This window comes from Onychostruthus taczanowskii, unplaced genomic scaffold, assembly GCF_017590055.1.
Source record: "Onychostruthus taczanowskii isolate IOZ18803 unplaced genomic scaffold, ASM1759005v1 scaffold34, whole genome shotgun sequence".
Taxonomy (NCBI): Eukaryota; Metazoa; Chordata; class Aves; order Passeriformes; family Passeridae; genus Onychostruthus; species Onychostruthus taczanowskii.
Genome location: NW_024500794.1, coordinates 2,009,146 through 2,032,594, shown reverse-complemented (window position 1 = coordinate 2,032,594; position 23,449 = coordinate 2,009,146). Strand labels below are relative to the sequence as shown.

The 23,449-nt window shown below is 36.0% G+C and overlaps 1 protein-coding gene across 2 annotated transcripts in view; it reads left to right on the top strand.

Annotated features, from left to right (window-relative positions):
* The window catches only part of STXBP5L (syntaxin binding protein 5L), a 183,405-nt gene that overhangs the window by 61,422 nt on the left and 98,534 nt on the right, over nt 1-23,449 (top strand). For both annotated transcript variants that reach the window (XM_041410828.1, XM_041410827.1), the window contains exons 3-4: nt 5,699-5,780; nt 7,785-7,885. In XM_041410828.1, the coding sequence (XP_041266762.1) occupies nt 5,699-5,780; nt 7,785-7,885 (183 nt within the window). The remainder of the gene's footprint in view (nt 1-5,698; nt 5,781-7,784; nt 7,886-23,449) is intronic.

The window sequence follows — 23,449 nt, the reverse complement described above, 5'->3', positions numbered from 1 at the left end:
TATGTGTCAGTGAACTTGACTACCGGGGAAAAAAAAGGAAGCCCACTGTGAATGCAACCTTTTAATTTTTATTTTTTTTTACTAATGCATGAAGTGCAACCTCAAAATACAGATCCTTCAGTGTAGATGCCTGGCAATATGGAGCTTTTACATACGAATAACTAAATTACTTCTCTTTGGAGGTGAATTTAGCATTAGGTAGTTTCTGTTAATCACTCTGTGTGTGTGTGTGTTTGTGCATGCTCAAAAGGACATTTAAAATTATTCATATTCTGCAAATGGAATATGAAATTCTTCCCCTATGTGTGAACTAGATAATCTTGAAGGTCCCTTCCACCCCAAGCCAGTCTATGATTTTGTGTTATTTGTGAAATGTTGTTAGAGTCAGTACTTCTGAGTAACTGCTTTTCACAATGTACTACTTCAGGTTTAGGGTTGTTTGAGTTCCGTCACATGTTGATTGTATTTGTATTCTGTTTCTGGAACAGATAATTCTCAAAATGACAAAGACCTTGAAAGGCAGTCCTATCCAGAAGAGATGAAAATATGTAGCCTTATGAGTTTTGCTTATTCTGATGGTGCCTGCATATACTTTGGGAAATAAGATGGCTTCTGGAGTATAGAGTTGCCATTAAATACAAGCTATCTATAAGCTTTAACCTGCAAGAAATCAAAGATTTGCCAAAAGCAAAATTTTCAGCCAGTAAAGATAATAATGAATATTTAACTGTTCCTGAGTTTGACTCTTACATAATTTGTATGCATGAACAGAGAAATCTATGTCAAGAAAAATAAACAAGATGAAGGTCATTGTAGACCAAAATCTCATGTTTATTGGTGCCAAAAAAGTTTGCATTTATGAAAGATTCCACATATAGCATCCTAAGATAGCAGCCAAGTGCAGCAGCATTTCACCTTTTCATAGTGGAGAGAAAAAAAAAAAAGCTATTTATTTAACCAGCTGAATGAACTCCAGACATAATGAAGCTCATTGTAAAACTGAATCCTTCTATGTTCAAAACAAAACCCACCAAGATATTGTTTAATGAAGCAGTGCCCAGCAAATTCAGATTCAGATTTGCTGAATCTACAGCAAATAGAAGGTCATAAAGGTACGAAGAGGTTGTGTGTCCTTTGTAAGGAATTTAGTGAGCTCAGCTACAAGCAGTTGACAGAATGGAGCTTCTTAGGGAGTGCTTATTTTTTGAAGAGTAATGGAGAAGTCTCAAAAACCAAAACCAATATGATTTCCCTATTTGTTATTGTAATAAATAGGTGGTACACACATGCATTAAGAAACTATATTGAACATAAGAAATTACAAAATGCTGTCTATGTTTTTACATTGTATTAAAGAAACCATTACCAAGATGATGTGTGTGGCTTTGGTTTTGAGACTCGAAAGAAGTTGAGTACACATTCTAGACTATGTATGAAAACAGACAGGAACTATTCAAAGCTAAGAAAATTGCTGGTGACATGAAAGTAAAGGAGCTTGGAGTTTTTGCTTTTATTTATGAAGAAGATTGATAAGATATAGCTTTCAAAGCAGGAAATTTCTGCTAATATGAAGTTATTTAATTTAGCATAAAAAAGATGTAATGAGATGCAAAAGCTTGAAACTGAAGCTAGATGTATTGATTCCACATATAGCATGACATCCTTAATAGTGAGGATAACAAAACACTGGAGCAATACACTTCAGAAATCAAAATATAGAATGGCTCATGTAAAGAGAGAAAAAATCAGTTTGAACTCCAGTTTTGTACTCAGGACTTAGACATTTATTTAGGACTTAGGACTGTGGCATTTATTTGTACCAGATTATGCACTGTCCTTAGCAGAAAATTAATGTGTATGAGACATGGAGAAACTTCATGAGGGAACTGTAAAAATATGTATTCCAGGAACTGAAAGTAGCTATGTTCAGACCTGCAAATCTAGGTGCTAAAGGTGCTGTTTCCATAATTGTTATCTTTTGACAAGATCTGCCCCGCGACACAGACACAACTGACAAACCTTCTCATTGGTTTAGGTGGTCAGTGGTGTGGTTGAATTCTTTGATCATTCTAGTACTTGACTATTTGGATAAATCCATTGGTGCTTTTTAAACTGATAAATCACTCAATTCAGTGGAATAAGTCTTCTGCAAGAAAAAGCTGTCCTATATTCAAGTTACACCCCAAGTCAATTCTGCAGTTGGTTTATGTAATGGAGTAACACCAGCCCACAAGCATCTGCTCTTAGGGTGCTGCATAGTCCTACTCAAACATGTACCAGTCAGTGCAGATCAGATGACAAGGACTCAGAGCAGCAATGCTACTTCTGCAGCACCCCTCAATTCCCAAATGTTTTAAAGGAGAGGCTGTAAATGGAGATTTCCCATTTCTGTATGTATCATTTTAATAAAATAGTAGATGTGAGACCATAGTTTCTGCTCTAATGTTCATTTCTGTACATAGATTGTTCTTAGTCATGGAAAAAGTTAGTTGAGTACCCAAAAAAAATTATAGCTGCTTATTTACAGAGCTTGGTATCATTTTCTTCTATGGAAGTGTTTTGGTTTTGAAAAAGGTGCCGTATGTGATTTAGGAGTTTTTGCTTGAGATATCCACTTGGAAGGAGATTCTTTATGACACTGTATCTTCACTTCCCTGCCCCTGCAAAGAGGAATGAATCACACTGCAGTCCTTGTTATTGCTAAAAGATTTAATCTCACACTACTAAAGAGTCACTATCCTAATGAAGGAAAGCATGTCCTACCTCATCCCCTTCTGATCCTAAGAAGTTAAATAGCTGCTGCAAGTGACACTGGCCTCAACTTCATGAGTCAGTTCTGAAGTATCTGCGCTTTTGGTTCTTAGTGAACACCAAGGACTTGCAAGTCTTTGGATTCTATCAGTACTAACCTCTGAGAAGAGTGAGACACATCAGATCTGTGTGTGTCACATAGTAAAAATGAGTCATGGAATAAAAAAGCTGTGGGGTACTGTGGAAAGTGGTCATAGATCAAGCTATGAGAAGATTTGGTCATTGTTACCTCTCATCATGAATGTAATCATTCACTGACAAGTTTAGTTTCCAGGATGTGAGAGTGTAAATTCTTGGTTACTAATGTATTATGCTGTCATGAAAGTCTGCATCTTGGAAGATGAATCCAAGTATTTAAAATTAGTCATCTTAGCAACTGATTTTTTTCCCAAGTAATTATAAGCTTTGGAATATCAGGATGTTGAAATACTCAGTGAAAAAATGTTGCATACAAGTGAATGAAGAGCAAAAAATCCCATTTCACTCTCACAGGTCTTAAAGCCAAGATTAAGTGTCGTTTTCAGAAAGAACACTTTTCTTTTAGAATGTTATTAGTGTCATACTTTCTCACTGCTTGGTGCACGTAATTCTAATTTTACTTGCTTCGCTCTAGATCCCGAAAGACATCCAGACTTAGTTTTCATCTTTTTCCTTTATGTATAAATTAGGATAATCTGGCATGGCTTTAAAGGCCCCTGGCAGATCCAACATACTGATAAGAGAGAAGATAGTGACTAGCTTTTATTCTTGAAACCCATGGTGTCTGCTTTGCAGTATTTAGATGTATTGGTCCCCCCTTTTAATATCCTCAGAGATACTCCATTCTCCCTGATAGCAGTCATCATTTAAGAAAAAGGCAAAAGTAAAAAGAATAAAGTCAGTCCAAAGTCTGAACTATAGGTACTTCTGCTGTATGTCCTGTTGTAATACACTGCTATGAAAAGATTTGATGAGGTAAGGTTGTACTTCTCCATGCTTGGCAGCAAAGCACAGAATTTGCAGAAGATGGCCTCAAGTGCCAAGAACATATGCCAAGTCATCATATCTCTTCAGCTCCTTCTGCTGGAAGGACCTCACTGCAGCTCCCAGAATGTTTGAAAACCACCAGCAGTCAGTGCTAATGCTGCTATTTAAGCATCAGTTCTCACTTCAGGGCAACTGGCCAGAATGAAGCAGACAGCACAATTTCTCTCTTATTTTAGTAATTTGTGAGTACTTTAGTAATTTGTTTTTCAGGGTGAACACTGATGCATATAAATGTGAATTTTTGGAGAGTGCTTTGTTTGTTTGGGATATGCTGAGTGAAATCATCTACTTTGTTAGGATGTTTCCTAGAAAACTGACTTAGCATGATACTGAACTGATGCTGAAGGGTGACAGACACTTAATCAAGGCAATGCAGCTGTAATTTTTATTAAGGACAATCATTAAGTAGTGCCATGCATTTGTACTGAGTATTAAACTCAGTTTAAAAGGAAAGCACTTATCTCTTAAAAGTTCCAGTTAGCTTGAAATCCCAGGTGGGTTGATGACTTGCTTTTTTGGTTTTGGTACTTTCTGTCACATTACAAGAAGTGGTTGTTAAATGTTAGAAAAGAGTGCCACAGAACAATCATTCAGAATGGACCAGAGGATTACCATCAACACTTAGAAAGTGCCTTAGACTACACTACATCTTTATTGTCCATTTTGAATAGGTTGTTTTAAAGAGGCAAGTTTTTATTATTTTATCAGATATGATTGTATCCACAACTACAGATTGGGAGCATGCAGCAAATAGAGTTATTTCTTTTTCTCTGCCTTGGTGTTCTGTAATGTAGTTACAGTGTTTTATACACAACTTTTCATCTATAAACACCAGTTTTATAAAACTCTATCTCCATCTTACAAATAGAGAGATGAAGGCTCAGGTAAGAAAAAATACTTCTTTTCCCCCAAAGGTCATCCACTAGACCAATTGACAAAATCAAGAGTAGAGTTCAGGTCTCAAGGTAAGTGGTATCCATTAAGCTGCTTGTTTAACAGTTGGAAGAGCAATTGCTTCATACTTGGAGCTTCTAACCTCAAATTTACTAATTAATAGATTATACTTTCTGGAAACCAATATTAGAATGGTTTATTGTACGTCTTTCTCCTGTGAAAAGGGAAGTAAAGATTCTGACATTTACCTGCAGCTAAAATAAGTGGACAGCTGGCTTTTTTGGTCAAGGTTTTACAATATGTTAATACGTTTGTATATTACAATTGGATCAAGCTCTATATTGTAAAATATTGTTTCTAATCATAATTCTGCTACTTTTAATATGTGATGTTTCATATTTTTCACACAATATGGTTGCTAATGATATATTTAATATTTCTCCTTTTGCGTTATTTTTGATCTTCAGTAATTTTCTGGAACAACAGTTTCTTGCTGAAGTCTCTGACTCAGATGAGAAAGGCCATCATCCTCTAAGTTAGGGAGATGACAATTTAGCATGCACAGAAAAAGACCTGAAGAGAACAGATAAAAAACTAGATTCATTATATGTCTAGTCTTGATAAGTACAAAAATCGGGTACATTCATATGTTATATAAACCAATAATGTATAAAAATAAATTTAAGGTGCATCCTGCTGAATTTATATGTTAATTTATGTACCTTATTTCACAGGAAAAAAAAATAGGGTAGAACAGATCACTCACAACTGCACATGTTTCAGGCTGCTGGTGTTGGTACTTTAATTAGAATAGTGGAATGTCAGCATGAATTCTTTTGTTTTACAGAAAGCAAGAAGAATTGAGGTTAATTAAAGGTTAATTAGAGTTTAATTGGTAGTTTTTTCTTTCCTTCTTTACTTCTGGTGATAACAGGAATGTTAGAATCCTTGACTTTGATGACAACAGATTGGGCAGGCCTGGTGTTGATTGCTACTGCCAACATGAAAGTGGTGCTGCCGTTCTGCAGCTCCAGTTCTTAATCAATGAGGTAAGGACATATTTACTCAGATTCTTCTGTATAAATTTAGTTGAAGAAGTCAATTCATGTTATTGTAATTGAGTGATATAACTTCTCCCATTGACAAATTGTGCCAACAAATAAGTGGTGTACATCCAGAGGACTTTCAACATACAGCCTTTTAGAAGAATATTTATGGGACTGCACTCAAGGAAAAGTATTGCCTTCCTATACATCAGTTTAAAGTAGTGAACAAAAGGCAGTCGATACATGAGTGTGTGTAAAATGATGTAAAATCCATTGAGTTGCTAAATATGCTGCACTGTTCTGGTTCAAATAGAAATTAATAAATTAGTTAAATCTTTCTATCAAAATATATTGATGGTTATTGGCTGAAAACTCAATAGTTGGGGATATGCTGTTACGTAAAGCAATGAAAAGCAATTGCAGGGATCATCAATCAAACCATCATGCTTTGTAAGTGGTTTGTCAAAATCAAATTTAGACAACATGAAGAAACAATGCCAGATTATAGCTTGCTCTTTGCAGAAGGTTCTGAAGATGGGAATAGGCAAGAAGACTTTCTGGTGAGTACAAATCAGAGGGGTTTTTTTGAGGACCTTAGAAGTTGGCCAAATCTAAGTTCAGTTTTGATTAATTTTCTCCCATGACATAAGAAAACACTTTTGACAGTTGCAGGTTTTCTTTGTAAATGGGGAGATTTTAGAACTTCTCAGCAGAAGAGTTTTAGTTTTATGGTTTTTTTTAAACCTGAAAAATATTTAATTTTTTCCTACACCTATTTGGAGAAAGTAACTGAACCACAGACACTGGGGAGGGAGTCCAGTGAAACAGTCTGGTGAAATTTTAAGAGGAATGCAGGGATGAGAACAAGGACAAAGTTTGAATCAGTATTCTTTCTTTTCATTTGGTGACCAGCAAGCCCCCAAAAACATAGGATTAATTTGATTTCAGTGGTGGACTTTCTGACTCTGGGAGATCAGAATTAAAGCATGGATTACACTGTATTAGAGAAGTCTCCTATGGAGACTGTATGGAGTCACTGTATGGAGAAGTCTCACCTCCTTATATTTTATTTGCATGGGTCAACGTTGAAAAGAACATTTGTTAGGATTAGAGAAGTTTATCAGTCATTCATAGATTGTAGGAACTAATCTTTCCAGTTACATGCTTGCCCTTCCTCAGATAAAGCATCGCCTTGTTTTTGGGCAGTTGTTCCTCTCTGTGGTGGTCGTACACAAGGGTAGATCTGTGCCTGGCCTGATCTGAGGTGTAAGTGTGCCAGGAGCAGTAGGGAGCTTCCCCTGTGGGTAATTTTCACATTCATCAGTGTTCTGTGGTGAGGAGAAAGGCAGTTAAAAATTCACTCCAAGTTTCTCAGTCAGATAGAGGCGTGGGATTTGAAAGATGACCATTTTTGCTTCACCACAAGCAGAACCAGTTTTGAGAGTATTTCTGATCTGTGATAAAGACTCTGTCCTTCTGTCTACATTTCTTAGTTCTTCCTGTCCTCTTGCTACCTGTCCCTACTTTCTTATCTGCATCCTCTTTTCACAGTTCCAGTTTTGAATTTTCATTTTACCTTGATATGACTACTAAGCTGTGCTTGACACTGTCACATATGTGCCTGTGCATGCACTAATCCCTTTATCCTTCAGTTATATTTTTCACACTCCCTTTTTAAAGTGAATGTTTTATCTTTTCCATTTTGTTAATCTTTCTGCTTATTCGGAAAGACTTGAGAGTTGGCTTGTGAAACCTTGGTACAAAACTTTAAGTTTTAAATCAATAGAGTTTTAATTTAACTTTGGCTGATCTTGTACTAATTTAAAATGTTTACATTTACCAGATTGAATTGTATTACTTGTGGTAGAGTATTTTTGTTCTAGAAGAAAGGAATGATTTTTCATAAACTGTCACTTTTACAGATAGGTCTTAGACAGTGAGTATCAAGTAAGAATAATACAGGACCTGCAGAAAATTATGTGTTGCTGTATTTTGTGTCTGCTCTAGGGTGCTTTGGTCAGTGCATGTGCAGATGATGCACTTCATTTGTGGAACCTCCGACAGAAACGACCAGCTATTCTACATTCTCTGAAATTTAACAGGGAAAGGTAAGATATGACACAAAGTAGAGATCTCATTACAAAAATAACACTTCCTGGATTTCTCATAATTCATTTTGCCTTTCTACAGGTGAATATAGTTTTGCCTTGAATATTTTTCTTTCAGGTTTGTTTCTATGGAACAAAAACTTCACTTTCTCTTTCTGCAGCTTTCTCAGAACTAGAAAGTCTTGGTCTTCTTTTTGCCAAAGTGTTCTTCATTTTAATTCCATTTGCATGAATTGCTGTGAACACTAATTAGTTTTTTCTTCAGTCTGGGTACAAGCACTCACTTTTGGCTGAACCGCTGTTCAGTAATAGACAGAGTAGTTCAGCTGGCTGTATGAGGGTAATAATTTTTTCTTTACCTTGAAATAATTTTATTTTTGTAAAATACTGGAAGTCTAGTAGAAATAGGTTGTGAATTTGGAAAACTCTGGTAAGTGTAAAGTGAATCAGAGCATATTTCTTAATTTTACTTTATCAGTACCTAATTGTAGGAATCCCTACTGAAAATAGATTAAATGAGTGGTTGTAACTTTTAAAATCAAACAGGAGCTGAGCACTTCAATCTGTATTTAGTCACCCAAGTAAAACCTGATATGATGTTAAGGAACTTCAGTGCTGCACATCTATTAATAGTGAGAAAAAGTTCTAAGTTTCTCTTAAGGAATTAGGGCAGTAGTCAGGAGATCAAGATTCAGTGCATAAATGCAGCATTTGTTTTTAACTGGAAATTTAACTCATATTTTCATTATCTTAGCATGTGGATTCAATGTTTATTAAGGTGCAGCAACTTTTTTTGGTATTTATATATTTGCTTGTGCAGTGGGAGAAGATTCCCAGTACTTCACCAGAGCTGTGAAGTTAACAGACTCATCAAAACTTTAGCTGCAGCAAGTCTGAAAATTATTATGGAAATACATTTTTCTTTCTTGTTTATTATCCAGATACAAATCATATTTGCACTAAAATGTCACTGAGGTGCATGATTTGTAGTGGGAAGGAAATATACAGCCTGATTCCAATGAGTTTATAACCTATAGCAAAAGTGTATCAAGTGGTTTGGGACTGCGTGAGGGAAGATGAAAATTAAATATTAAGTGTGCATTTCTAGCTGCTTCTGGACAGTAAATTATCATTTTACATATGTTGAAATGTTTGAATCTTTTTATTCTCATCAGGTAGAGATGAGAACAATTTGTCATTGATAAATTTAAATGTTACAGAAGTTATTCCAGTACATCTTTGTCGAGCTCTCTCAGCCAGCAATCTGGCACACAACCTAACCAATCATTGCTTGTAAGAATGCAGCCTCTGTTCATCCCTGCCTTCTCTTTAGAGACATTAATCTGTTATCTTGGTCAATATTTTATCAGCATTTCTTGCTAAGAGAAACTCACGCATATTTGCCCTTTTCTAAGAGCAAAACATTTGTCATCACACTTGCTTAATTGTCTTTTTTGTCTGGCACCCTAAAACATTGAGCAAAATATTTGCGAGCAAGTTGTTTAGAATACTGGAAAATTTGCTTAAAACCAAATTTTCTCTAATGACATTTTTGAATGAGGTGCAAGTAGGATCTGAGAATGTAAGTTACTTGTATCAAATGCATAGCTAACTATACTGCCTTTTATCAAAATCTAGTAAGCTGTGAACAAAGAAACCACTGTTAGTTCTTTTATGTATATTTTGTGTAGCTGGTTCAATTGATGTCATTTAAATAATTTTTATTAGGACATCAGAGTCTGTGAGGCAAATATCCTGCAATATAATATTGTCAAAGAAGTAAGTCCAGTCTCAAAGAGTTTTCCATAAATATGAAGAAATAACATTGTAAGCACATCATTCCTTCTCAGGGTTCTCTAGCACTGCTCTAAGCTTCTGGTTGGTTTTTTTAAAAATTATTATTCAAGCACTTGGCTTTGAATGAAATTGCTTCATTTTTATTATATTTTCTTTTTTACATCTGTATAAATTTATTTTAAATCATCTAACTTTCAATTTTCCAAGCTCAATTACACATTTAGTATATAAAATTCAACACAAGCCTCTGGGCAAGTAGCAAAAAAGTAAGGCTAAAGCTCTAATTAACCCTCTCAGTTTGGACCATTTATATGCCTAATAGAGCTAAGTCTAAAAGAGAACTTTCATTTCTTTCTGAATATATTTTTGGTGTTAGAGAACAGAAGCTCTAAATTATGGAATGGTCAGAGAAATAGTGAATGAAATAGTGGTTGCATTAGCTATATGAAATCTATGACTAAATGGATGTAAGGGGAACTTGAGAAGCTGATAAAGTGATAAGATCAGAATTTATTTTCTTCAAGAAATTCAAAGGTGTGGCTTCCAAATGGTAATGTTTTCCTCACTCTAGGAACACTTAAAAATACTCTATTTTCATCCTCCCCTCTTCCCTTGCAGGGGGTAGGGGGTTAAGAGAAAGCAAAATTCATATTGAATAGAGATTTTTTTGTCTTAAGTTTGTGAACCAGTGAACAAGCTGGTTTTTAAATGTTTCTTAAATTGAGAGAAATGCTAGCTGACAGAAAATAGGTTTAAAATGTTGATGCATGTCTTCAAAAATAGTAAGGTATTGAAAGATGCCATAAAGAGAAAGTCAAATTCTAGTTCTTATAAGATTATTTATAATATAACTTAATTTTAGATTTAGGTAGCTTTCACAGGGCCAAATGCATAATTGTTCAGGTGCATTTCGTCTATGAAAATGGAACATGTGAATCCTTCAGATTTTTCCATTTGCATGTCTTTCTTCAGGATTTTTAAAAATTTTAGTTTTATTCATCCAGTATGTTTGTCTCCTTGTTACACTGTTTGGTTTAGTTGGGTTTTTTTTTTAACAAATGGCAGATTTACTTCATGAAGTGATGCAATATAATGCATTTAAATTCTAATACTTTATCTGCTTGTAATGACAAAGATGATTTTATAATTCCAAATGCTTGTTTTATTTGACTTTGATTAATTAATTTTCATGTAGTATCAGTTTATTATGGGTTTTTATGGTATATGGTGCATGAACCATAGAGCTGGTAGTTTCTGTTAGACAGATGAATGTTACTTAGTCTTTGGCTATTACTCACAATGCATCAGTCATCATGTAGTTGAACTGCTTAATTTGCAATTTGCTTCTCCTTCTTGACATTTAAGATTTCAGGATAATGGACTAAAATCTGCTCTTTAGCAGTGTTTCTGTATAGGTTTCTGCAATTACTTGAGTCAAGTTTCCCCAAGTGCATACATACATATATCCCCTTTCTCCCTCCCACAAAAGAAAAAATGTTTGTTCTTTTCTTTGGATATGGGTAAAAAACATAGTTGAAAAGAGCAAGGAACACTTAAAGGCAATAGTCTTTGATTTAATAGGTAAGATTCAGTATTAAGACACTGAATGGTTTATGAATAATAATTCACTAACAAAGTGCACCTTTATAGCCATTAAATCAGAGTTTGCAGCTTCTCCAGATTTAGTTTTTTCCTATTCTGACTTGCTGTTAAACCAATGATGACGCAGCACTAGCAATAATAATTCATAATTCACTGTTCTTTTACTAAGTGTCTCTTTGGAGCAAATGTAGAAGGAACACTAAAGAAACTTAATAGTAAACAGGTATTTTCTGTTTTACAGTGTAATGCTCTGGACTTTTTTGGACTTAAGCAAATTGTACATTTTTGCCAAAAAAGTATATATTTATTTTATATGAAGTAATTATCTTAGATTTCTATTGCTATAATTGGAATGTAATACAATGCATTAAGAACTTTCAAGAAAATACAAATGTAAGCAATGTGTCTCATTGCTTGGCTCCATACCAAGAGCTGTAATGATAAGACAGTTACTCAAAGACATGTTTGACAGTAGCATATGGTTGATAATACATGATTTGTGGTTTCTTTGACAAATAGGGTAGACAGGTAAAACATTTTAAACTCTGTAAACATTCTATAAGAATTACCTCAGTGTTTTTGAAGGTCAAAATTGTGGACACCTTCCATATGTTAGTACCTCTTTTTCCTTCCTTGATGTCATAGGAGATGCCAGATTGATCTTCAGTAGGCATTTTAGGCAAAGTAAATAAACTCAGCTGATTCCTCAGGTTTTAGCTTTTATATTGTTCAGATTCTATTCTGCTTTAGTGTGTAAGCCTAGGCTTCATCTTCGGTGATAGTAAGCTCTCTCCACAGAATATGTAGACAAAACAATTCCTTCTCTAGCTGGGGACCAAGGACAAGTGATCCAGATCTCAGGCCAAGAGCATAAACAATGGTGGACTGAAGAGAGAAAACAAGAAGGATGGGACTCAGAGAGAAAACAAGACGGATGGGACTTCATGGGCTAAAGCTGTAATTGGACAATTAGCTCCAATATGCTAATGGACCAAAACTTATGAAAGTGTTAGACCCTGGAATCTGTCATCCATTTTGTGGCCATTTTGGGTCATGCTGCCCAAGGTGGTCTATTTGAGGCCTCTTCATAAATACCTACTTTACTCTTTAGCTCTGTCTAGTCTCTGTTTTAGGTCAGCTTCACAAAGCATCAGTTTTTGGCATCAAGCTACTGAAACTAGACACTGTCTCTATGTGCTGCAAAGAACATTAGGATTAAGCAAAACCACTGGAAACTATTATAGGTCTTCATTATTTTTAATATAATCAGAGCAGACTTCAGCAAGTACAGCTTTAAATATACAACAGCTTACAGATTCCTATTTAATATAAGTGCAGCTGGGGTAGGAAAACCAGAAAGGATTGCGGTGTGAAATCCAGGTCCTGTAAGCCAGCAGGCGCTGGTTTCACTTATGACCACAGTTCATCTCCTGTCATTCCAAAGCTGAGCTGGTTCAGGTGTGTTAGCTGACAGGGGAACAGTCCTCCTCTCTTTCTTCTTTCAGCCATTGCTGACTGGTGTGTGACAAATGAGCCAACAGTGCTGCAGCAGCTTAGCCAGTGACCTACAGCAGCGCATATGAGCTCAGTGTGACACAGAATGTTGGGTCTTCAAATCCATCTGCATGCACACTGCACCAATGCCATGACAATGCCACAAGTGCCTTTCTGAGGGCAGTCACCAGGTGACACAATTTGTGTAACTGGCTTTGAGACTCTTAATGCTTTCTTCAGTGTTAAGATATGCTGGCACAGAGCAAGAGGAGCCTTTTAAGTGTGCGACTTTTAGAGCAGTTCTGTTTACTGTAATTCACTATTAATTACAAATTTGACTCCTACAGTTGAGATCTTGCAGTATTTGAACAAGATGATTGAGAGTATTACTCCAAATGCTTGGAAACAAATTAAAGCAAACCAAACCCAAAACAAAAAATTGGTGTTTTTAAATAAGGTAACTGCTTGAGTCTATATTCTTTCCTGACAGTAGGAATCTTATTTGCCTTAGTGTATCTTTGCAGGGTCTGGTGTCCTGTGTTAAGAGCATTTTAAATACTTTCTCTCTCCTTTGCAGATATACCTCATGAGAATGACAGCAAGAGGCTATTGAGTGAATACTGGTGACTGGCTGTGTCTGTTCATTTGTATTAGGGAACTTGTGGGTTAGATAAAGTAGATTCTCTGTCTCACTGCCTGTTCAAGGAACTGGATTCCTGTGATAGCTTGCCTGCCCATAAATTAACCTCCTGGTTAATAGTGTATAGCAGCAAACTCTGTTTATGTACTTTCAAATTAGTCAGAGGCTGTCATCGAGCAAAACTCTGTACATTTGCATGGTCATGCTATACAACAAAACAGATTCTGATTACATGGTGTGGTCCAGCATTTAACTATTGCAAAGAACCAGAGAACCCAAATATAAAGCAATATTTCATCATGAAAACATGCCAGTTTCTGGAAAGGATGTAAATTTTTTCAGATTGATGATGGAAAAAAATGAGGAAACCAAAAGAAGACATGTGATTTGCATTCACTTCCACGTTTTGATGAAGATTTTACAAAACATTCTTCTGGGGGTTTTTGTTTGGGTATTTTTTTGTTGTTGGTTGGTTGGTTGGTTTTATATCAGTAGTGTGGTCTTGCATCAGCATTTGTCACTTCTGAAAGAATGGTGCTCAAGGGTTTCTAAACCAATGTTTTCATGCAGTTGTTGAGCTTGAAAAGATTCCTGAAAGACAAAAGGCTGGAAAGATTCTTCAGTAAGACTGATCCAAATCTTGTTAATGTATTTTTTTACCACATGCCTCTGCTTCTCTGTTTAAAAAACCCCACCAAACAAACAAACAAAAAACCAAGCCAAACGAAAAAAAACCCAAAAAACAAAAAACAAAAACCCAAAAAATGAAAAAAAAAACAACCACCACCACCACAAAAAAAACCCAACAAATCAAATAAAAAAACCCCTTTTTTTTCACAACTTATATCATGTTATGGGAAATTTTATAGGGCACTTGATGTGTAGAATCAATGAGAGCCATAAGCTCATCCTGGAAAGTGTCATGCAACCCAGCGGAAATGAAGGCTGTCTTGGTTATAAAAAGAAATCAAGCAAAAGCATTTTGGGGTTTTTTGTCTTCAACACAGGTTAGCTAAACAATCAACAAAAAGAAAAAATGCAAAAGTTAGATTTGCTCATTGATACCAAGAATCAGCAGGTTTGATTTGATAGATTTTTGGGACTGTACAATCTACTGAAATAGAATGAAAATTCAATTGATCCTTAAAATTTTCTTTTTGACAGACATGTGAGCCTTCTAGTGGAGTGGAGCTGAAGGGACCTTCTCAGACTGGTTCCCTCAGTTGCACACCAGAGAACTCATATTCCTCCCTTTCTTAAATGAGCAAGCTGATGATGTTTTACATTAAGGTTTGGCCGGTCCCTTATGATCCCAGGAAGAAAGGCACTCAAGGCCCTAGAAGTTAGCATTCAAAATGCTATTTATTAGAACTAGCACTACAAAGAATGGCAGAAGAGCACAGGGGATCTTGCATCCCTGTAGATACTGGGAACCCTGAGTTGGGCATCATCACACAGGCCTTCAGTCAGCAGGTAACCCATCCATAGAAAGTGCCCCCCCATTTTTGTCATCCAAGTTATTGTAGGATTTTCTTGTAAGGAGACAGCTGTGTGCATTATTCCTACTATCAAACGGAAAGGACATTAACACTAAAACTTCCTTCTGCACTGTTGGTGCAGCCGCCAAGAGGGAGCTGCCTGCAGCCTTCTTGGTGACAGCAAGCTGGCTGGGTCTGTCCAGCTTCCGAGGGGCACGTGCAGCTCCGCTCTGCCTGGAGACCGCGCTGCTCGTGCGGCCCCTGGCACCTACTTGGGGTCACTCATGTGTGGATCACCAACTCCTGCACATGCAGCAGTCCCCCAGCCAGGGCCTTACACTTAGCTACTCAAGCTCAAATCCACTGTTTGCCCTGCAGGAAAATTGTTCCATGTTGGTTTGGTTTTTGGGATTTTTTTTTTTCACTACAAAAATCAAGATTCTGTGTTTTCCTTTATAAGTTTTTTGTCTTCATTACCTTTTATTTTCTTTGGGTCTTTTTCCTCATATCAATTCTCTCTGAGCTGATGATTCATCAAGGAAACACACTCTAGATAGGGTCCCATCTGTGTTGTGGCCGTTGACAATACCATTTTCATTTGTAATCTCTGCAGGAATATGTTTACTGATGCATGCAAAAATGGCATCTTCCTTTCATGTGGCTTCATCTTACCAGTGTTTGTGGTCTTGCTGTGATTGACTAATACACCCATTACACTTCTTCCCTGATGTATATCTAGCTGGCAGGGAATGTGCTGCTTTTCAGTGCAAGCCTTTAATAGTGGAAGCAAAGCAAGACAAGCAAAATTGAAATTGTCTTTTTCCATCAATTCTGTATCAAGAGCTCTAAACCTAAAGTGGAAGTTCTTTGAAGTTTGAGGCTGTGCCCTTTGCATTTTAAATTTAATTCAATTTCTTGTACTTTACTCATGCAGATTGTCCTTCCTCTGTAATATTGTGTCCCTCAGAGGTTTCATTAGTATTAGTACCAAGATCACTTGTGAAATTACAACAGCTCTAAAACTAATTCTTGAGAATCTCTCAAATATCCAGTAAAAAAATTCCTTTTGCACTAAAACCAGGTGTAAAATAGGCATTAAAAATAGAATTTTATAGTGATTTTTTTATAAGTGCCATATTGAGCATATTGACATATGCTGTATTTCCTATAATTGGAATATTCTGGAATAGCCTACCTTTGGTGAACCTACCTTCCATATTTTACTATAACTTTCAGATTTTTTCCTTTTGATGGACAAAACATTTTGAAGGACTCCAAACCTTGGTTAGTGTGTATTTTTAAGTATAGGTGAACAAGTAGTAATAACATTATAATCAGAACATCAGAGATAACAACACAGCTTAATTTTATCAGGTTTAGTGTTTTATGTTTACCATTTTGGGTGGGATTTGTAATGCAATCTGAGAGTTGGTGCCACTGCAGAAAAAGTGCTGCAAGAGCTGAAGATGGCTATTCCAAAACCAGTTTGGTTTCTTTATGCTTAAATTACACGAAGGTAAGTGTCACTCTAAACAAAGATCACAGAAGTCCTGGTCATATTTTTCATTCTAGAACATTAGAACGATCTCTGTTTATATCCAGATCCAAACTTGAATTTAAGAATCTCTCTTCTTTCTAAATGGTGGCTTTTGCAGTCTTTCCCCAAAGTAACTTTTAGACCATCAAGATTCTGCCAATATTATTATCATCAGTTTCATTTAAGTTTAAAAACTCCTTAAATGCATTATGCCCCAGTATCTGCTTTTATATGTGTTTGTGAAACAACTTCTCTGAGGGCAAAATGCCTAATATGCTACATCTGAATTACTCTTCGAGCTAGCAGCTGTCTTTGGTAGCAGAAGGGCATAAAACCCCTGAAGGATGACTTCCAACCAATCACTTAACATATGCACACATGAAACCATCATGGCCCATAGAGTTGCTGGAGAAAAATGTGTAGCTGGCGCAATTACCTGAGGACTTAACAGCAGCACAGGGTCCTCTTACCTGACAAACCCCACTTTTCCAATCTACATCTTTATTTGGAACTCTCTGGCTGTAGCTCCTTCTATTATTTCTCTGAGAAAGAAAACATCTGTTCAAAATTCCATTAAAAAAAAAAAAGTCATTGTGAGGTTTTGTTTTTTCTTCAATAGAGAAGAAAAACATGACCTGGTTTATTTAAATTTTATGTCACCTGGCCACATGTGATTGTTTGCCTGGGTTTCTTCCTCCTGGAAAAGATTCCTTAGCAAGACACATAATGTTGCTATATGCTGTCAAATCTTACATCATATACTGAGCAGCATGCTGGTTATTTCTAATGCTTTGTAAAAAACAAAGCATTTTTGTCAGTAGATTTGTGCTTTTTTGAGAAAACACAGGGTAACATGTTATGTTGTTTTCACGTAGCAGCTGTGTTGCCAAATTGCTCTGAGGCCAGGTTTGGATAGCAAAATTTAAAATATATACTCACAACTATGCATTGAACAGCTGTTTCATGGTTTCAGTCATAACAAATGAGAGGCCCAATACTGTAATACAAAAATGCATCATATTACACAACAAGAAAAAAAAAAAAGTCTTTTAAAATGTGTGCAAGTTCAGGCAGCGTAAACAGTCTACACTATCAATCAGAATTTTCTTGTTATAATGTAGATATGGGAATTACATGGTTTTCTCTTTTGAAGTTTTCAAATTAGAGTTTTGAGACATCTTTCAGAGTTCTGTTCATATCTTTCCTTTGCACTTTGTTATATTAGATTTCCAGTCATATCTTAGAGCAGTGAAGAACATGCACCCATTCAGTTGCAGTAAGTAATTTGGTTCTTGGAAACCACACCACTTCTTTGCTGCCCAGACACATGTCAGCTTCAAGCAAGGACCCAATGCAATGATTTAGGATACTTTTCCTTCTGTCACAATAAACTCTGGGCATTATTCCAGCAAATCAGAAATAGAGCTAGTAATGTCAGTGTTGAGATTATATCATTAAACAGTACATGAGCAGGAAGAGAAGAGAGACTGCAGATTGCAGAAAAACAAGGACGATTAATCACAGAGTCCCTGTCTACTGAAGCGCAACAAATGAGAACAGCTGGTCTCCAATAAGTCTACATGATTTTAATTGATGGAAGCTGTTAAGGAAAAAAGCATGCGTACAAAGAAAAAGCATACACATGTGAAATTATTTTTTCTTTGAAGTCAATTTCAGTATTTCAGTCTTATCCTGATTTTAGTGTGTCATTCAAAATAACTTGATTGATATTGATATAAAATTGGGTTTAAACTTATTATAGTAGGAATGTATGATAAACACAGATTTGTGTATGCTGCAGCTAGCAGAGGGTGAAATACTAACATATCTTTAGTTTGCTTTTCTAACAGCTCTGTGAAAGTCAAGCTGTTACACAAAAGACAAGTTTCAACCTTTCATCTTTGAGCAGGGTCCCAATTTACTTTTTTGGAACTATGAGATTGAAAACCAAAAACTGCATTTTTGATTTATGTATTCAGTGTTGGGTGAAGGGATAAGAGAAAGTCTACCCTTAGGTGTTAGGGACTTTTTAATGCAGATGCTACAAAATAAATGAAATAAATACATCAAAAACTTTTTCTTTTGAGAAAAGGCTGTTCCAGCCTTTGTTATTTGGCTTTCTTTCATTGCTAAGAAACTTAGTGATTGTTACGGTGCTCTGTATTGCCCATCACTGTCACTGTGTTTGGTATTACAGCCCCATTTTTACTTAACCTTCAAAGAAAATTATGAAGGACAAGTGAAGTATTACAAATATGAAATAGTGATTTCACAAGCCAGTAGACAAGAGAAAAATCATGTACATTGTCTTTCCCATGAAGATGAGAGCAAGCGTCTGTTTTCCAACCCTGTTTCATTAATTTGCTCACCTCACTGATTTTGTGGAACTTCTAGTCTCATTTTTGTTGTGTAATGACCTTGAGTCCACATCAGAAACAAATTAGAAGTCAATGAAAAGTATGCTGCTTTCTTCCAGCATCTTTTTCTATTTAAGGAATAGAAACCTTATCTCTTTTTCTTGGGACCAAGTGTTCGTGTTACACCTGTTCGATTCAAGGAAGTCTCTGGGTTTACTAATTTAATCAAATGGACTGCATCTAATGTATTTCTGAACGTGTCTTTTCTGATTTGTTCTAGGTCCTTTTGAGTTAAATGCTTGTAAATAATTTATGTTGACACCCATTACAAATGTTCATGTAGTTGCTACACTGATGTCCTTTGTGGTTGACTTGAGCATTTCTTAAAACAAGTGTTTTTTAAATGCTGTAAGCTATTAACTACAGTTAATACAGTTGTGATTGCAACGTCATTTTAAATACTAAGCTCACAAGTCAAGAATGGGCCTAACTTCAGGCTTTTAGGGTTATTTCCTCTGTCCAGAAGTTTAAAAGGAAAGTTCTGGCTTTTGAAGAAACACAGGAACAGCCTACTTTTAGTCTCAATCTTTTTTAACAGGAGAGAAGGGAAAAAAGAAACAGAATATACTATTAACAGTGCTTTACCTTGAACTTTGTATTTTCGTTTTTAACACTTCAAAGGATTAATGATCAGTCCCCATTTCTAAAAAAACAGAATGCTTCAGAATATGCCAATAGATACAATGAAAAAAAGGAACCAAACCAAAATATCTTGAGAAAGAAATAGTTTTCCATGCTGCATTTCTTAAAACTTTATGGTTTGGGTTTGTTTTTGGGGGTTTTTTTTTGTGCTTCTTGTATCCCTGTTTCTTATTCTTGTAAGTTTCTTATGTTTAATATTTCAGGTAAGAAAATGCCATGAAAAATGCTTATCTCTTAAACACTTTGAAAGCAGCAGTGGGCCACCAGCCAGATGACATATCTAAATAATTCGATGGAAAATAGCTGTATAAGATTTTTTGCTTTGTCAAAATAAATAACTGTGTTATATATCTCAGCACTGTTTAAGCCTATTGACCTTAAATGAAACTCTATAGTGAAAATGTTTTCTTAACATTTCCTCTACACAGAATTTGCAGAAATTGAAGTGGGGGTGGGGGAGAGGAGGATGTCTTAATTATATGGAGGATGTTCACAAATACCTAGAAGTATACTTTGCTTAGGATAATTTGTATTGAAATTATAGTTTAGAGGTAGAATCCTGATTTGTATCCTCAGCATTTGTAGAGAATCTCCCATCACTGAAAATCTTTAAATCAAGAGGTATCTTATAGTAATTTGTTGTAGCTCAAGTGGTAGTTAATTTGAAGAAATCAGATTAAATCAGTATTAAAGAGAAGAGAGGAACCTCTGAGGTTCATTTCTTACATTTCAATCCTCAAATTTAATTTTTGCTGTTGTACAAGCAGCAGTGACTGTGATGAATACTTGTATCTAAACCACTATAAACAAAGACAAAAAAAACTGCTCTCTGGACTGATTGGGTAAGATGAATAGTCTGAGATGCCAAAACTTGAAAGGAACATTGGGAAGTGGAAGTGTAGAAAGTAACTGTTACCACTGCCTTGACTCCATTTTTCATTCATGTTTCTTTGTAAGGAACATGTATTAGATTGCCTCATGTAAAGCAGTTCATTTTACTGTCTTTCTTTAAAACATTGATCTCCACAGATATAGAGTGTATATAAGCTCAAGTAATGTTTTCAGGTGATCCTACTGTCTTCAGGTATTGGGTGTTCAATCAGGAAATAGGCACAGCAGTATGTCAGCTAAATTATGAGTTTTTTTCACAGTTTTTAATTGTAAATAGTTTGTGACTTTCATTATTAACTTAAAATTTATTGGTAGAGGTGATTCACTGAGTAGTTATAAACAGAATAGTCACATTCAGCTCTGAATTTGGTGAAAAAATAAAATTAAGTTTTAGTTCTTACTTTTCTCATTAGATAGATAATCTTCATCTGCCTAGTCCTGTCATCACCTTTATTTGCAGTGGATGCACTGTAGTCTTAAAGCAACAAATACTTGAGCAGTCTGTATAAGACTTGGAAAAAATCCTGAGACAGAATTGTTAATGCAGTGTTTTGAGAATATAATTTGCCTTAATATGCCTCTTGTGTCCAGATATTCCTACATAACAGTGGGGTTTATCCCATGTTATGCTGTCACCAGGATGCAATGCAATTCATGTTCAGTGTGTTTTTATCTCTACTTCACTTTCTTCTAAGTAATTAAAACATAAAATAAGACAAATCAACTGATTCTAATTCAAAATAAAAGTTGACTGTTGCTAGCAGAAAATATACATGAAAGAGAAGATTTTTCTTATTTTAAATCAAAACTAAACACATTTTTTAAAAAACAGGTTGACTACAAATATCAATCCCAAAGCCATGTTTGGTTCATTCATTTTCTCCTATGATCTGTGTGTGCAGGGCTCCTAGAAATTTTTGAAATTATCCTATATGGTATTGGGAGAATCTAGTGTGAATAGGAGAAATACTCATGTTGTGATTAGTATCACCAAGGCCCTGAAAGGAAGGAAGGAACTCTCCAGATGTATTGAACTGCTCTCTATTTCATTTGACTCTCAGTCAGCCAGTTAGTAATTTAAAGTATTTCCTGTGCTCTTGCATCGGCCCTACAGGCTTCTGCAAGTTAAAATGAGAGTTGAAGTTAAACATTGGAACTCATCATAATGGAATTCATCTTGGGTTTCTGCCTTCCTAGGGCTTCCTGGTATATGACATCACCCCCTGTAGCAGAGGAAATGTTGTTATTACTATGCACAGACCCAGTTCACATCTATCTGGGGAACTGCACAACCATCTGCTGGAAACACATCATGTGGATGGCAGACGGCATGAATTGCTGCTATTGTGCATGTTTATTGTTACATGTCTTACAGTGCTGATGAGCTCCAAATTTATATATAGAGCAGGAAGAAGATTAAATACCTCCAGAGGCCAAATAGCTCATAATTTACATCCTTTGGTAGATCTCCTGGAAAAAAACTCCTTTCTTTCATTGTCAGTAGCTTTAACCTGTGCTTCTGTTTAGGCACTTCAGGTCAGCTACAAAGTACTTTGCCTGAATGTCTGTCCAAATCTTCCTGTGTCCATTTTGTGACTTAAAGCAATAATCTCAGCTTGATTATCCTCTACTAAACTGATGGAAAAGTAACCTTACACTTTCTGAGAAGACTGGCTAGCCAGAATCTACTTCAGTCTGCTTTCAACCACTGGAGAAGGAGGGGGTACTAGATGAGTCTGGTGTGCTTTGTTTTGTAGTACTTTTGTTAAAGATTACAAAATATTATTAAGGGACTATGAGGGAAGAAAATAAATTGTGTGGAAATAATTTGTGCTTGCTGATGGAGGGAGAAGAGGACTGATACAAAGTCATGAAGCTCCCTCAGCAGCTGTAGTTTTTTGGTTGGAGTGAAGAAATCCTGCAGAAATCAAGAAGGAAGGGAAGGGCTTATGCAGTTGTTTTCCCCTTTTGTGAATATCCACTGAAGGCTACACAGGCCACAGAGATTCCTCTCTAGAGGAATCCTTTCAAAGAGCTGCTTTGAAAGAGGAGCTGACATAACATCAGCCAGTCACTGGCAAGTACCAGGGATGCTGCCCAGTCTATCAGGTGGCAGTGCCAAGAGAACAGCTCTTGGGAATGACCAGCTGAAGGAAATAGCATAAATTAGTGGAAGGTACTGGAAGCACCAGAGGATGCTAGAGAAAGTCCTTGGAGTCAGGAAAAAAGCCATAAACACAGCAGTGAAAAGCTAGACTTCTGATAGACTTAACTATCTTAAGAAGGTGATCAACTTTCCCAGCAGCTGGAATTCTATCATGGAATTCATCTGTGCTGGGGCAATTCACTGTAAATTGGGTGTGAGGCAGTGGCAGTCCCTTAGGAGTCACTGAGAGCAGAAGGCTGGGCCAGGACCGTGACTGGCATGTCTTGCAGCTACTGGGCTTGCTTCCTGTCAGCTACTCCTGTTCATGTTTTACCTCCCTCTTTCCCTGTAAATTGGTGAGATTTCCATGATTTCCTGAGAACCTGGACTCTGTAGATTATTTTGGTAGGATTCTGAAAGGGAGTTCAAGCTGATGAGTTTTTTTCTGTAGGAACTTAGAGAAACAGAACTCTGGCAGTAAGTGCTGAACATAAGGAATACACAGTTTATATGCTTGTTCATATTTAAGATTATCTGTATAAAGAGACAAGCCATAGTGTAATTTTAATTGCAGTTTTGATGTCTATGAATGCATGACTAAATAATTATATTGGAATATTTCTTATTTTCTTATTTTGACAAAAATGCAATTTATTTTCCACCCTTCAGCAGGTCTCCCCACTCACCACCAGCAGTAGTGTTCCAGGAAACTTTTTGTGCTAAAAATAGAAAAACAAAAATAACAATCCAGAGGCAGAAAGAAGTGTTCTCAAAAATATCTTTTCTTTTTCCTAGAGGAATACAATTAACATAATAAAGATGATTTTAAGTAATCTGAGAGTTTTTACTAATACTTTAGAAGTTATAGCATTCTAAATTATTTTAACATTGTAGTATTCTACTAATATGCAGTGAGTTTC